The following is a 15,000-nucleotide window of genomic DNA, read 5'->3' as shown; positions in this document are numbered from 1 at the left end:
AGAGAGAAAGAGGAGAGAGAGAAAGAGAGAGAGAGAGAAAGAGAGAGAGAGAGAAAGAGAGAGAAAGACGAGAGAGAGAGAGAGAAAGAAGAGAGAGAAGGAGAGAGAGAGAGAGAGAGAGAGAGAGAGAGAGAGAGAGAGAAAGAGATAGATAGAGAGAGAGAATGAAAAGGAATAAATAAGAAAGAAAGAGAGGGTGAAAGAAGAAAGAAAGAAAGAAAAGAAAGAAAGAAAGAAAGTGGAAGGTAAGAGTGAGTGATAAAAATAGTGAACTAGAAAGTGAGAGTGAATGAGAGCGGAAGAGAGAGACATTACAGAGAATAAAAGGGTGAGGAACAAAAATAAAGGAAGGATGACAATGAGTGAGAAAAGAGGAGTGAAAGAAAGAAAAAGAAAGGGAGACCATGAGTGTTTAAGAAAGGGGAGAGAAAGCTCAGCCTCAGTATTTGGCTTTTGCTTTATCAGAAAGGTAAAGTTGTCCTCGGTGGGATGTGAACTCAAAATGCTGAGAGGTGGAACAGCTATATTAAGTCATTCTGTCCGTCGCTCCAAATGTTCTTCCCATTCTCCGCCATGTCTTTTATGTAGTAAACGATGCTAAATCACGTTCAATATAGGCTTTAAACTGAAGATGTTGCTAGATATAATTTTAGGAAATTAGAACATCTAGACGGTTGTCTTCTGCTAATTAGCAGAGGATAAATATCAACAGGAGATATAATGGATTTGAAAGACTTCCAAAGACATCTAAGCCATATCATTATAATATCTGATAAGATGATTTCCAAAAATTTATCGGTCGTTTATGCCTGATGAGGCTGCGATGAACGAAGTGTGTGTGTGTGTGTGTGTGTGTGTGTGTGTGTGTGTGTGTGTGTGTGTGTGTGTGTGTGTGCGTGCGTGTGTGTGTGTGTGTGTGTGCACGTATATATTCATGCATGAATATATATATATATTCGTGCAAACTACATAAACACATACATGCATCTATTTATATAGTGTGCACGAATGTAATTCCGTACGTATGTATGTATGTATGTATGTATGTATGTATGTATGTATGTATCTGTCTATCTATCTATTTATCTATATATTTACGCGCGTGCGTACGTATGTATTCAATTAAACATGCGTGTGGTCTTCGCTCATTTTGAATGTATGAGTGTATGTATACGCATAACTATGAATGCTTGGATATATATACATATATATGTGTAGGAATGTCTCTGGTCGTCGTTCAATTTCCTGTGCTTCCATTAAATCTAAGGAGAACAAAACACTTATTAAACATCCAAATACATTCTTTGAAAGCTACCGAGAATATTCTAGGCTATGTACTCACCATTAGATCTGCGACCGTGCGTTGAAACTAAAACAGTTCAGTGTAGAAGACATACATCAGCCATTCAAAAATCATTCAAAGACTGCTAGCATCACTTAAACCAGGGGTTTTCAAACTGTGGTCCGCGGACCACAGGGTCCGCAGGGACAAGACAGGGGTCCGTGGACAGCAAATACTTTTTATGGGCAATTTGATTTTATACCTGTTTTTTAATCGAAATCTTTTAATTGACAATAAACCTATTTGTTAAATACTGTTAGATAAATAAATGTAAAAATATGTTATTTTAAGCAAATATTTATGTATAAATTTCATAAGTGTTTATAAGGGGGTCCCTACGGTAAAGCCTGAAATATAAAGGGGTCCGCAAGTCAAAAAGCTTGAAAACCCCTGACTTAGTTATTATTTGGTGTCAAAATTTTCGTCTCCCCAACTGCGACCTGGTAACTGACACGGGTCCTCTGCAACCGTGTTGATGACCAGATTGCAAATGTTTTTATGTATGTAAGCAAGTATGTAAATGTCTTTATATTTGAATATGTGTATTTATATATTTATGCGCATGTATGTGTCGATATATATAAATCTGTATGAAAGTGTATATGTTCACTTGCTCTTTTACTTATTTCAGTCATTTGACTGCGGCCATGCTGGAGCACCGCCTTGTATGCACACACGTTTATGTATGTATTTATGTATATATGTGTGTATACATACGTGTATGTGAGTGCATATGTGTGTCTGTGTGTCTGTGTACCCGCGCGCGTAGGCGTGTGCTTGCGTGTATGTGTGTGTGCTTACATGTATTTGTGTGTGTGTGTGTGTACAATAGCCATTGCGAAGAAATCCAACTTGGACAGAGATAGAGGACATGGATTATCATCATCTTCATCATCATCATCATCATCATCATCATCATCATCATTATTATTATTATTAGTATTATTATTATTATTATTATTTCCATTATTATGGCTATTATTTCTGTCTAATTTAGGCTTAAAGTGATGCAATTTCTTTTTTCTCAGCTGATTGTCATTTAAAATCTCGCTAAAAGCAACTGAAGCAAAACTAAATTAAAATAGCCACCTATGTATCATGCTTAATGCATATACACCTGTTGTTAGGCAAGTTACTGCTGTATCCATCCGTCTACAGGACATGTTATCTCAGGACAGATACCACAGTAACTAGCCTACCAACGTTGTATACACTTTAAATAATACATAAACGGCTACTGTTATTTAAATTTGTGGTGTTTGATTTCATATTTCCTAGATTAAATCACATTGTGAACGATGAGTGAAGTTGTGGGGTACTTTCTAATTTAACAACCTAGGTTTTTTTTTTTTACATGACGTTGGGTAATTTAGATGAATATTCCATCCAGACGTGATAAAACCTGGTGAAACAATCATTTTTTTCTCTCTTTTTTTTTTTATCATTTTTTTTTATATCACTAGAGGCAAGAAGGATGGCATATACAAGATGGCGGCAGTGGATATTCAGTGGTGAATTATATTCGATAGTATGACGTGGCGGCATTTAGGGAAAAAAATATCAGAGGTTGGTGGCATGAATACTGATTATAATCTTTGGGTCTCCTTCATGGGTGGTGCGTTTAAGAAGTTCGATTCACAATTCGCAACTATTGGCTTCGTGCTTCAATCGTAGATACACAGCATCTTGAGCAAGTATCTTCCACCATAGCCTTGGGTTGACCAATGTCTTGTTAGTGGAATTAGGTTGAAGGAAACATTCCCGAAGCCAATTGTGCACACACTCACATACACGCACACACACACACACACACATATTTATTTATTTAACTGGGTATATATGAATATGTATATATATGTATATGTATATATATTCACATATATATGTATACATATATGCATATATACATGTGTCTGTGTAAGTATGTGAATATGCCTGTATTTGTATTTGTATACACTGTTGTAAAAGTATTTGTAACTCATAGTAATCACGTATATTCGATCTGTAAGTATGGATATAAATTTGCACCAGACTACATACAAAGAACATCGAAATACTTGAGTAAAACAGTACATGACGGTACTCCAGCATGGCCGCAATCAGGTGTGTAAAAGCAATTATTATAAATAAATGTTTTGATATTAGGATATTTCTAAGGCGGCGAGCTGACAGAAACATTAGCATGCCGGGCGAAATGCTTAGCAGTATTTCGTCTGAGTTCAAATTCCGGTAAGGTCGACTTTGCCTTTCATCCTTTCGAGGTCGATAAATTAAGTACCAGTTGCGTACTGAGGTCGATTTAATCGACTGGCTTCCTCCCCCAAAATTTCGGGCCTTGTGCCTAGAGTAGAAAAGGATATTAGGATATATCTAAGGCGGCGAGCTGGTGGAAACGTTAGCACACCGGGCAAAATGCTTAGCGGCATTTCGTCTGCCACTACGTTCTGAGTGCAAATTCCGCCGAGGTCGACTTTGCCTTTCATCTTTTCGGGGTCGATAAATTAAGTACCAGTTGCGTACTGGGGTCGATCTAATTGACTATCTAATTGACTATAATCGACTAAATCCGTTTGTCTGTCCCTGTTTGTCCCCTCTGTGTGTAGCCCCTTGTGGATAGTAAAGAAATAAGAAACGTTAGCGCGCTGGGCGAAATGCTTAACGGTATTTCGTCTGCCGTTATGTTCTGAATTCAAATTCCGCTGAGGATGATTTTGCCTTTCATTCTTTCGAGGTCGATAAATTAAGTTCCAGTTGCGTACTGGGGTCGATCTAAAATTTCGGTCCTTGTGCCGAAAGTAGAAAAAGATATTAGGATATTTCTGTTGATGTTTCTCGAGACAAATGTCCGTGAAGTACAGATTTCTTTCATGTACAGAGTTTAAAGATATTGATATTATTTGTCATAATAATGGTTACAGTTCTATTCAGTAACACAAAAAGGAATATGCAGATTATTACCATTATATATGTATATTTCTTTTTCATTTTTTTCTTTACTTCTTTCAGTCATTTGCCTGCCGCCATGCTGGGCCTCAGGTCTTAGTCTTTGCAAGCCTAGTACTTATTCTATCGGTCTTTTTGCCGAACCGCTATATCACGGAGACGTAAACAAACCAACATCGGTTGTCAAGCAATGGTAGGGGAACAAACATACACATGCGCCCCCACCTACACACATATGTATACGATGGGCCTCTTTCAGTTTCCGTCGACCAAATCCACTCACAAGGGTTTGGCCGGGCCGAAGCTATAGTAGGAGACAGTTGCCCAAGGTGCCACGCAGTGGGACTGAACCTCCGGAATCATATTGTTAAGAAGCAAGCTTCTTACCGCACAGCCACATCTGCGACAATATACATACATACATTATATATATATATATATATATATATATATATATATATATATATATATATATATATATATATATATATATATATATATATATATATATATATATATATATATATATATATATATATATATATATATATATATATATATATATATATATATATACATGTATATAAGCGACCCTTAAACGGTGAAGATAACACCAGTGTACAGAAAAAAAGCGGCAAAAACGTTTAATATTTTCTCAGACAAGCAAACATATCCATATTCCTTCAATGGGTTATCTTTAAATTACATACCTATTATTGTTGCTGTGGCTGTTGTTGTTGCTGTTATTGTTCTTGTCTTTGTTATCTTTGTTGCTGATGATGTTGCTGTTAACGGTGTTGCTGTTGTGTGGTTGCAATGTGTTTCCCATAATATGTCACTTTATTTCACGTAGCTACAATGTACGCATTTTACGTAAATGGGGGTTAACTTTGCGACGAACTAGCGTTCCGTCCAGGGCGAAGTTTGGACTGAGTCGCTTAAACGATTTGTACCATGTTAAATGTAAAAGAACCCCACAGTATGACCTGATTTCATCAGAGCGAATGCTTACATATTGGTGGTAAACAAGGGACTAACTTAGATGGATGAGGACCGTATATATAAATTGATAACATCAGTTGATATCCGAATTCTAAAAATCCCTAACGAGGAAACTTACATCCTCATTTTTGACAATATATATAAGATATGAGCTTCAGGCAATCCATTGAAGATATAAAACACAACTTTCAGGAACAATGCTTGATTGGAGCAGAAGGTTGTGAATTTTTCCCGTATCGATGTACGATAAGCTGAAAGAAGTTAGTTTTATAGTTCACGGTTAGCAACAGAGGTTGTTGTATATGCGAATAAACATCCCAAAATTAGAGAAAGGAGTAGATAAAATCCAGGCGGCACTTCGTTTGGATAATTTATTCTTTCGAGGCGAGGCACCGTTAGCCATGAGACATATGTAACCTGGGTTTTATCTATTCCATTCCCTCACTTTTGGACATACACACACACACACACACACACGCATACACACACACACATACACACACACACACACACATATGTACGTATGTACGTATATAACCATGTACATATGTATATATAAATGTATACATATCCTTTACGCTGCGGCCATGCTGTGGAGTATATATATATATATATATATATATCTATATATATATATATATATATATATATATATATATATATAGGGAGAATTTACAAAAAAAAAAAAAAAATGACGAAGACAGGTAGTGTAGACAAGAAACAGATGTATTAGTTTAACGCTCTGGAAGTGAAAAAGTCTTTAACGTTTCGAGCCTACGCTCTTCCACAGAAAGGAACACAGAAAGAAACAAGGAGAGAAAATAAAGAATGTGTAGTGGCTAGTGATCTATCATGACGAATGCCGGACAGAAGAGTCACACAGGAGAGCTAGGGAGAAGGGAAGATAATAAAGTAGTGGTGATCCCAAAACGAAGGTGCGCGTGCATGTGTATAGGTAACATTGAAAGCCACTTAAAAGTGGATGTTTTATTGGAACATAGAATTATGGAGTCGTTGTGCATAAAGCCACTCCTGTTTATATCGCCATCGGAAGATAATCGTCCACTATCACCTTCAGAAATGTGATTTCGGCCTTCACGTGATTTCGGCCTTCCTTGGCCTTGTCAATGATAGACACCCCCTAGCTAGAGACAACAGCGGTTCCTTCGTCAGCGATATACGTGCAGTCTCAATGCCTAATCTGGCACTAGTGTCGCAAATATCCAGTGAGTTTATTAAAAATTAATAAATAGCGACAGAAGTCGTATTAATACCAAAAGGTAACATCTATACCCACTTAAAATTATGTATTTACGTGTGTACGTAAGCATGTATGTATGTATGTAAGTATTCATGTATGTATGTATGTATGTATGTATGTATGTATTCATATATAAGATAAATATGAAGATTAAGGATAGATTTAACAATTTCAATATTCGTTACATTTGTTCTATACGACTCCATTTCAAACCATTTGCATGTAATTCCATGTTAAAGATTACGTAATATGTCTTGTTAAATGTAGCATCTTTTCTTAACTTCCAGTTGAGAGTGTGGATAACCAGGCGTTCGTGTGGAGTCCTGAATACATTACATTTCTACCCTGTATACGTACACACATACATACACACACACGCACATACACACACATGTATATATACAGTTGAAATTTACAGAAATATATATATATATATATATATATATATATATATATATATATATATATATATATATATATATATATATATATATACATATATATATATACATATATATATATATATATATACGTATGTATGTATAGATGCGCATACATATACATACGCATGTATATGTTTTTTTCTCTCTCTCACTCCCTCTCCCTCCTCTATCTCTCTTTCTCTCTCTCTCTCTACATATATATGCATGTATTGTCTCTATATGTGTCTTTGATGTAAGAGGTTATAGGAAAAATACTCTTTAACCATTTCACATATTTCTGAGTTATGTTTGTGCTTTTTTTTTTTTTTTTTTTGCTTTGTGTTCTTTGTATTTCATCGTGATTGATTTAAAATGAAATTTCGATGTTCTGATTCACTATCTTATTCGTTATCTAATAGGTACTATTTATATCGAAGTAGGTGTCATATGATCGGCGACGACAACGATTGAATATCGGAAGCATAGACTAACACTATCACTGGGCTAAGAATATATACCTTTAAAAATGAAATTGAAAGACAGCTTTTATTTATAGCTAGCCAAGCTAAGCGAAGAACTGACAGGATCATTAGAAAGTCGGACAAAATGCTTAACGGCATTTCTTCCAGCTCTTTGCGAGGTCCGTTCAGAAAGTATCTTAAAATGTTTTTTTGTTTTTTTTCGGCTAAAACTAATGCCACATGGGCAATATCCGTTGGGTGGTAAGTGACACCATCCTTCCTGAGCATGCCTGAAAATTTTCGCACCGTTAGGCCGCGTCAGTTCCCGGTTGGCGAAGCAGCAGAAGCAACTCCGAGTGGAAATCGGTCAGGGCATGCTGGACTACGTAAAGGACTACTCAGATTTCATGAAGACCACCATCAGTAGTGATGTGACATGAGCTTATGGCCTTTGCACGATGCGTTCTGTCATCTTGCATGAAATCAAAAATACGACAATCGTGCACAAGATGATCGTACTTTTGGCTCAACAGCCGAGAAATGACATGACCTACCAGCACGCTTGCACAGGAAGGGTGGCATCATCCTCATCCATAGGTTATTGCTCACGCGGCATTAGATTTGGCAGGAAAAAATAAAGTCGGATACCGTTTGAAGGTACTTCGTCCGTTCTCAGTTCAAATCCCGCCGAGTTATACTCTCCTGTTCTCTTCTGGTTGGTAAAATATAGTTCCTATCAGGTAGTGGGGTCGATATAATAGACTTCTCCTTTACTTTCAAAAATTACTTGCCTTGAAGCTAGCAACGGATTCGGCGGCCAGTTCAGGAGGAATTTTGTGATATCGGTGTCTATACACCAAAGAAACCAGGTAACCAGTCTTACGAGAGCTAGGGTTTGGTGCTAGGAATCTGCAAAAAAAATAAAGTAAAAATAAGCTAGTTTTGAAATGTGAAACAGGCGTTTTTGAAGTGAACTAATGTGATGTGTACATAGAAATTTATCATGTAAAATGCCAGTAAAATCGTAATGGTTTTGTATGAATTTTAGAAATGAAGGAATCGTTAGAGCTTCGGACATATCTTTTATGGGCTTAGTGCTAGGGTTCTGGAAGAAAAATTAAATTAAAACTAAGCTAGTTTTCAAACGTTAAACATAATTATTACAGTGAACTAAGATGAGATGTATATATAGAAATTTAACATGCAAAATACCAGTAAAATCGTAATGGTTTCTTATGAATTTTAGAACTGAGGGAGTCATTAGATGTCTTGTAGCATTTTGAAGCTTTTGTGCCGTAACTTGACGTTCTAAGTTCATATGGCACCGACGTCAACTTTGCGTTTCATCTCTCAAGAACCAGTAAAATAAGTTCCAGTCGTGTATTAGTGTCGATGTAATCTATTGAACCTCTTACCTTAGAATTGCTTAGCTTATGCCTATATAGAACCTACACACCTTTCTCCGATGTGAAGTATGTAACCATTGCGCTCTTTCCGTGTGTAACAACTTCTGAATGATCTCTGGAAAATTTAATACAGTGTAGTGATTGTATTTCTCTTCTCAAGTGGAGTCAATCTTGAAATGCCATTTGGGAATTAAGCTATAACCTCTTCAGGCGGAAGTATTTTTAATGACTCAAGAATTATATTGTATGGTATTTGCTACACCTGTATTTGTCTACGCTGTAACACATAGCTTTATCTGTTTAACAATCGCCATCTCTCTTACTCTTGATTTCTCTTTCTCTCTCTCTCCATCTCTCACTCTCTCTCTCTCTCTCCTTTTCTCTCTCATTGTTAGAATAGTTGGTGATTCAAGCTCAAATACTTTCAGTAAAGGAAGTAATCATCATCAATAGCCTCAGCATCAGGATTGTCATCATCGTGACCGTCAACGCCGTCAACGTCACGACGACGACGACTATCGGTGGTGATGGTGGTAGTAGTAGTAGTAGTAGTAGTAGTAGTAGTAGTAGTAGTAGTTGCAGTAGCAGTAGCATTTTGTAGAGAGCGAGACAAAATGCCCTGTGCTGTGTCTCTGTTTTGACTTCAATCTCCCCGCACAATCGACTTAACGTTTCATGCAACTGAGGTCGATAAAATATAATATAAACCCATGTGAGTGCGAGTAATACTAGAGTCGAGCCTTATTTTATTGCTCCCAGTTTTATCTTTCTCCGTTTTTCTGAAAAATATATGTATACATAAGCGTGTGTGTGTGCGTGCGTGTGTGTGTGTGTGTGTGTGTGTGTAGTTATAAAGTTGTGTTAACGCTCTATGTCAACAAATGTCCGTGGCAGAAGCTCAAAGCTAGATTGAGATATATACCTTAAAAACTCACAGCTTGCAAATACAATTTATAACCGAATTGAGATAACTAATGCCGGATTGGGGGAACTTTGTCAATTTGTATTTAACCATTACGTATTAAGGGTCATAAAGACAAAATCCTCATTTGTGGCCCAGTAGACGTATTTAACAACGGAAATTATTTATCTAGACACATTTTTTTTTGTACATGCACAATCTATTCTCTCTTCTTTCATTGAATACTAACAAGTTAAGCTTCCATATCTTAAGTTTCCTCACTATATACATGCATTCATACCTATATATATATATATATATATATATATATATATATATATATATATATATATATATATATATATATATATATATATATATATATATATATATATATATCTCACATCGACCACCAAAAATAAACGATGCCTATTTCTCTTGCAGCTATTACCAACTTCTCCCGCTTCAAAACTACTTCCGGCCTGAATATGCAGTTGGTTCCATTTATCACGTGTCTGTATATAACAACTTAAACCATATCACAACCAACTGACAATCAACTAACACCAACAACAACAACAACAACCACAACCACAATAACAACAACACCCATAATTCAAAATCATGTCAAGAATATACACACAACAAAATAACATAATAAGGAAGTGATAAAAGAAAGAAAGAAAGAAAGAAAGAAAGAAAGAATGAAAGAAAGAAAGAAAGGAAGGAAGGAAGAAGGAAAGAAAATAGTCAAAAATACCAAACATAAAGAAGAAAATGAGAGAAAGGGGTTGGTAGAGAAAGGAAGACAATTAGAAAGATGGAAAAGAAGGCAGAAGGAAAGAAAGAAAGAAAGAAAGGAACGAACGAAAGAAGAGAATGGTAAAAAATACCAAAGATAAAGAAAACATGAAAGAAAAAGATAGTACAGACAGGAATCAATGAGAAAGAAGGAAAGGAAGGAAGAAAGAAAGAAAGAGAAAAGAAAGAAAGAGAAAAGGAAGAAAGAGAAAAGAAAGAAAAAACGAAATGAATAAATAAATAAAGAAATAAAGAAAGAAAGAAAGAAAGAAAGAAAGATAGAAAGAAAGAAAGAAAGTAAAAGGAAAAACAGAAAGAAAGAGTGAAAGAACGAAAAGAACAATGTGATAGAGTGAAAGAAAAGAAGTGAAACCTCGAATGAAAACAGAAAGGAAGAATTACGGAAAGATTAGAAGGAATCAGAGGAAACAAAGCAAAGAAAGAATTCAAAGAATGAAAATTAAAAAAATTCAAAGAAAGAAAGAAAAACAGAAAGAAAAGCAGAAAGAAAGATTAACCATTTTTGTTTTGTTATAATATATTTCTGGAAGGGCTTTGGAAAATGTCTATTGACAAGGTGTTGTCATTATCTTAAAACTATAATGACATCAAAGAATATGTAGAGATGAAAGAGGAAACGATGTATTGGACAGATTGGATGATTCCAATTCCTGTTACCTTACTTCCGGTTATTGTAAACAGTATTTCCTGCAACTAAATATATCACTTCCGGTTTTGAAACCTTATTTCCGATCGTGGCGAGATAATTTCCCGTTCACTGAAACATTATTTCCGGTTTGTCTATAAGTTCCCAAATGTATAGACACACTATCAAAGAATTTCATTTGAAGCTTTTTCAATGTCACTACCCCCACCACACCAGCATCATCACCACCACACACACACTGCAACATAAATGCATATATACATGCGTATATACAAATATATATATATATATATAAGATATATACAAATATATATATATATATATATATATATATATATATATATATATATATATATATATATATATATATATATTTATAGCTGCATCTGGACATATTTTAAATTAAAGGAAATTTCATTGATTGAAACCGATTGTCTTTGCCAGTTAGACATATGCTTTCTAAAATTCTTTATCAAGAATATATTTTGTTTTTCTGAAACTCCGCTCATTCAGTTCGACAATTCCTCTATTGTCCAACAAATACAAAACTGAGTGCCAATTTCTATTCTATTAACTCCCTCTAAATGTCTTTTTTGTAAACCAGTTTGGTTGTTCTTTGTCTCCCACAACTCAATATTATATTTCTAATTACCAGTCAGATCTTTAAAATACATTTCATTACAATATTCTAATCATTACCAATTAGTAATCAATTCATTATTACTTTTATTATAATTATTATTATTATTATTATTATTATTATTATTATTATTGAGTGAGAGAGCAGTGCATACCATCAAAGTGATACTGGGGTACAAATATACGATGCCCAGTATACCCAACATGATTACCCGTCTGATAAGTGTACACCAGGCACATGCATCACAACCATATGTGCATGACATGGTGATATCATATCAACATAAATAGCACATGTTAGAATTTTCTTCAGGTCGAGTAGCCCATCCCGTTCAAAAGGTCCTTGAACAAGTGTTGTTTAAGGATGTTGAACGAAACACCTATATTTCCAGAGGTGAGTTATTTAAACTCCAAAGAATTCTTCTCAAAACTTGGCTATGATGTCCCCCCACTAATTCTGCTCGTGATCAGAGATGCACATATCGTCAGCCACTAAGGGACATGCTCAACTGGTTACGGTCAAGCAACTGACAAGCAAATCTGTGCTATTGAGCAGAATATTTGTTGTAGCCCATCTTTTATAGTGAAACAAAACGTGTACATGATAACACTTCCGATCATTTAAGATCAGAAGCCATGAGAGCCAGTGCCTGGTACTGCATCAGGACATTTTATTATTGTTATTATTATTATTATTATTATTATTATTATTATTACTATTATTATTAACAACAATAACAACAACAACAACAACAACGACAACAACAACCACAATAATAATAACAATAACAATAATAATGATAATAATGAAAATAATAAAAATAATAATAATAATAATAATGTATAAGACGGAGAGCTGGGGTCGATATAGTTGACTTTCCCTACCCCGAAATTACTGGCCTAGTGCCAAAATTTGAAACTATTATTATTATTATTATTATTATTATTATTATTATTATTATTATTATTATTAGTATCAGTATTAGTATTATTATGTTTTGAAATTTTTATTTGCTTTTGTTTTATCGTCCCATACGGCATGAAAATTTTACAATATATGAAAAGAAACTGGGGCATATGTGTGCACGTACACACTTACACACAGAGAATGACTTGTACGTGGCTCCCCAACCTTGTAAATCGAGCACTGCGCTGTCTACATTGAAACCTGCAAGCATTGCAGAATATTACTCCCTACTATTGGAAAAAAAAAAATCGGGTGCGGGGGGTGCGAAATTGTCATGACTATCGTGGTTTTTCTATACATGATTTATTCATTAAACTCCGACAACTGTAGCGAAACAGCCACAACAACATATTAAGCGGTAAGCTTAAATCTATCATCCAGCTTAGCACCTCCACAATGTGTGCTTACCAGAGAATTACTCTACTGAAAACATTTGAGGCATTTATCTCCCCTTTCTAACTCACTCGCAGGCTGAGAAAAGTAAGAAGGACACTACACATTCGCCTCTGATTAACACACTAAAATATCAATGGCACTTAAGCACACTATATCCATTCATTTATTTAGCCATCACAAATAAAAAGATTGTCGGGGTTTTTTTTCTTACTTCGAGATGTCATTTCACGTTCTGTCTTTTATTCAGCGTTCCGGAAATTTTCAGACGTCTTATTTTTGCTCACATCACACAAAAAAACTATAATCAACCATTCACTTTATTTTTATTTTTGCTTTGTCAGTTTCTTCTGATTTCTATTCCGTAGCTAAACGTTAATCAATTAACACTCGCTCGCGCATACACCATACACACAGCTACACGCATAGTGGAACGCATTTATAAGTTTGTGTGTGTGTGTGTGTGTGTGTGTGTGTGTGTGTGTGTACATATATATATATATATATATATATATATACATATATATATATGCATACAAATATATATATATATATATATATATATATATATATACATACATACATACATATACATACATATATGCATATAGATGCGTATGTAATGTGTCTGTGTTTATACATATATATAATGAACACAGTTACATATATATACATATAGACATACATAAATATGTATATGCATGAGCATATGCAAATATACATGCATGTAGACATACACATTCATACATACATGCATACATACTTACAAACATACATGCATACATGCATACAAATATATACATACATGCATGCATACATAATACATACATACATACATACGTACATACATACGTACATACGTACATACGTACGTACATACATACATACATACATACATACATACATCTGTCCTTATCATTCTGAAAGAAGAAACATGGTGTCATTTAAGTTAAATCTTCCCAACGTCACCCGCCCAGTACATATGCTTACTTCTTACAAGGAGACTCTCTCTCTCGGGAGAAATGACATGAAGCTAGGTCACACGGGAATGGCATTTGATTCTAGATTATTCGAATATTCATTCTAAATTAATTTTACCAGGGTACGTATCGCCGAAGAAATTATTAAAACTCGAAAGTTGTGAATTAAAACTAAAAGTTTGAAGATCCAAAAGCAACCGCATACCCGTTAAATGCGACATTTGATCCAGAAAACTACCGTCCTTTTTCCTAATTACACGCGTACATAAATGTAAAATGCATACTTATACACATACATACATACATGCATGCATACATAAATTCATATCTATATATCTATACACGCACATACACCTTTATATAAACGTATATAAATTTGTATGTAAATGCGTATGTATGTGTACATATAAATATGTTTATACTTACAAACATAAATGCATCGGAAATAATGCATACATACGTATATAACTCATACACTCACACATGCACACACGCATACACGCACACGCACGCACGCACACACACTCACACGTACGTACATACACATGCACACGTACGTATGTGCCTACGTACATACACATCGCAAAATGAACTAATTCTACGAGGAAATTTATAGAAGCAAACAACAAAAAAAAAACTATTAAATGTGTGTATTGCAGACTACCAAAGCGAATCTAGCATACATTTGAGACTGTCTGAATTAAGAACATTAACTGAAATGGTTAAGAAAATTCCCATGTAAATACAGTGTCGATAAATGTTTCATTTTGTTCTTAAATTGAATTGATTTAAGAAATTAAAATGTTCGGTTAGAT

At 34.8% G+C, this 15,000-nt stretch overlaps 1 protein-coding gene across 10 annotated transcripts in view; it reads left to right on the top strand.

Annotated features, from left to right (window-relative positions):
• The window catches only part of LOC106875086 (protocadherin alpha-3), a 419,220-nt gene that overhangs the window by 375,094 nt on the left and 29,126 nt on the right, over positions 1 to 15,000 (top strand). For 3 of the 10 annotated variants that reach the window (XM_014923061.3, XM_089362691.1, XM_089362690.1), the window contains one exon: positions 10,183 to 10,541. The exons of 3 other annotated variants lie outside the window; for them this stretch is intronic. In XM_014923061.3, coding sequence (XP_014778547.1) covers positions 10,183 to 10,224 — 42 coding nt within the window. In that variant the 3' untranslated portion in view covers positions 10,225 to 10,541. Of the gene's footprint in view, positions 1 to 2,805; positions 2,909 to 10,182; positions 10,542 to 15,000 lie in introns of those variants that run through there. 4 more of the 10 variants (XR_016244281.1, XM_014923060.3, XR_016244282.1 and 1 more) reach the window with 2 other exon arrangements.

Source organism: Octopus bimaculoides, chromosome 14, assembly GCF_046866305.1.
Source record: "Octopus bimaculoides isolate indiv1 chromosome 14, ASM4686630v1, whole genome shotgun sequence".
NCBI classification, from domain to species: domain Eukaryota; kingdom Metazoa; phylum Mollusca; class Cephalopoda; order Octopoda; family Octopodidae; genus Octopus; species Octopus bimaculoides.
The sequence above is the reverse complement of the archived record's forward strand: the minus strand, read 5'-3'. Positions and strand labels throughout refer to the sequence as shown.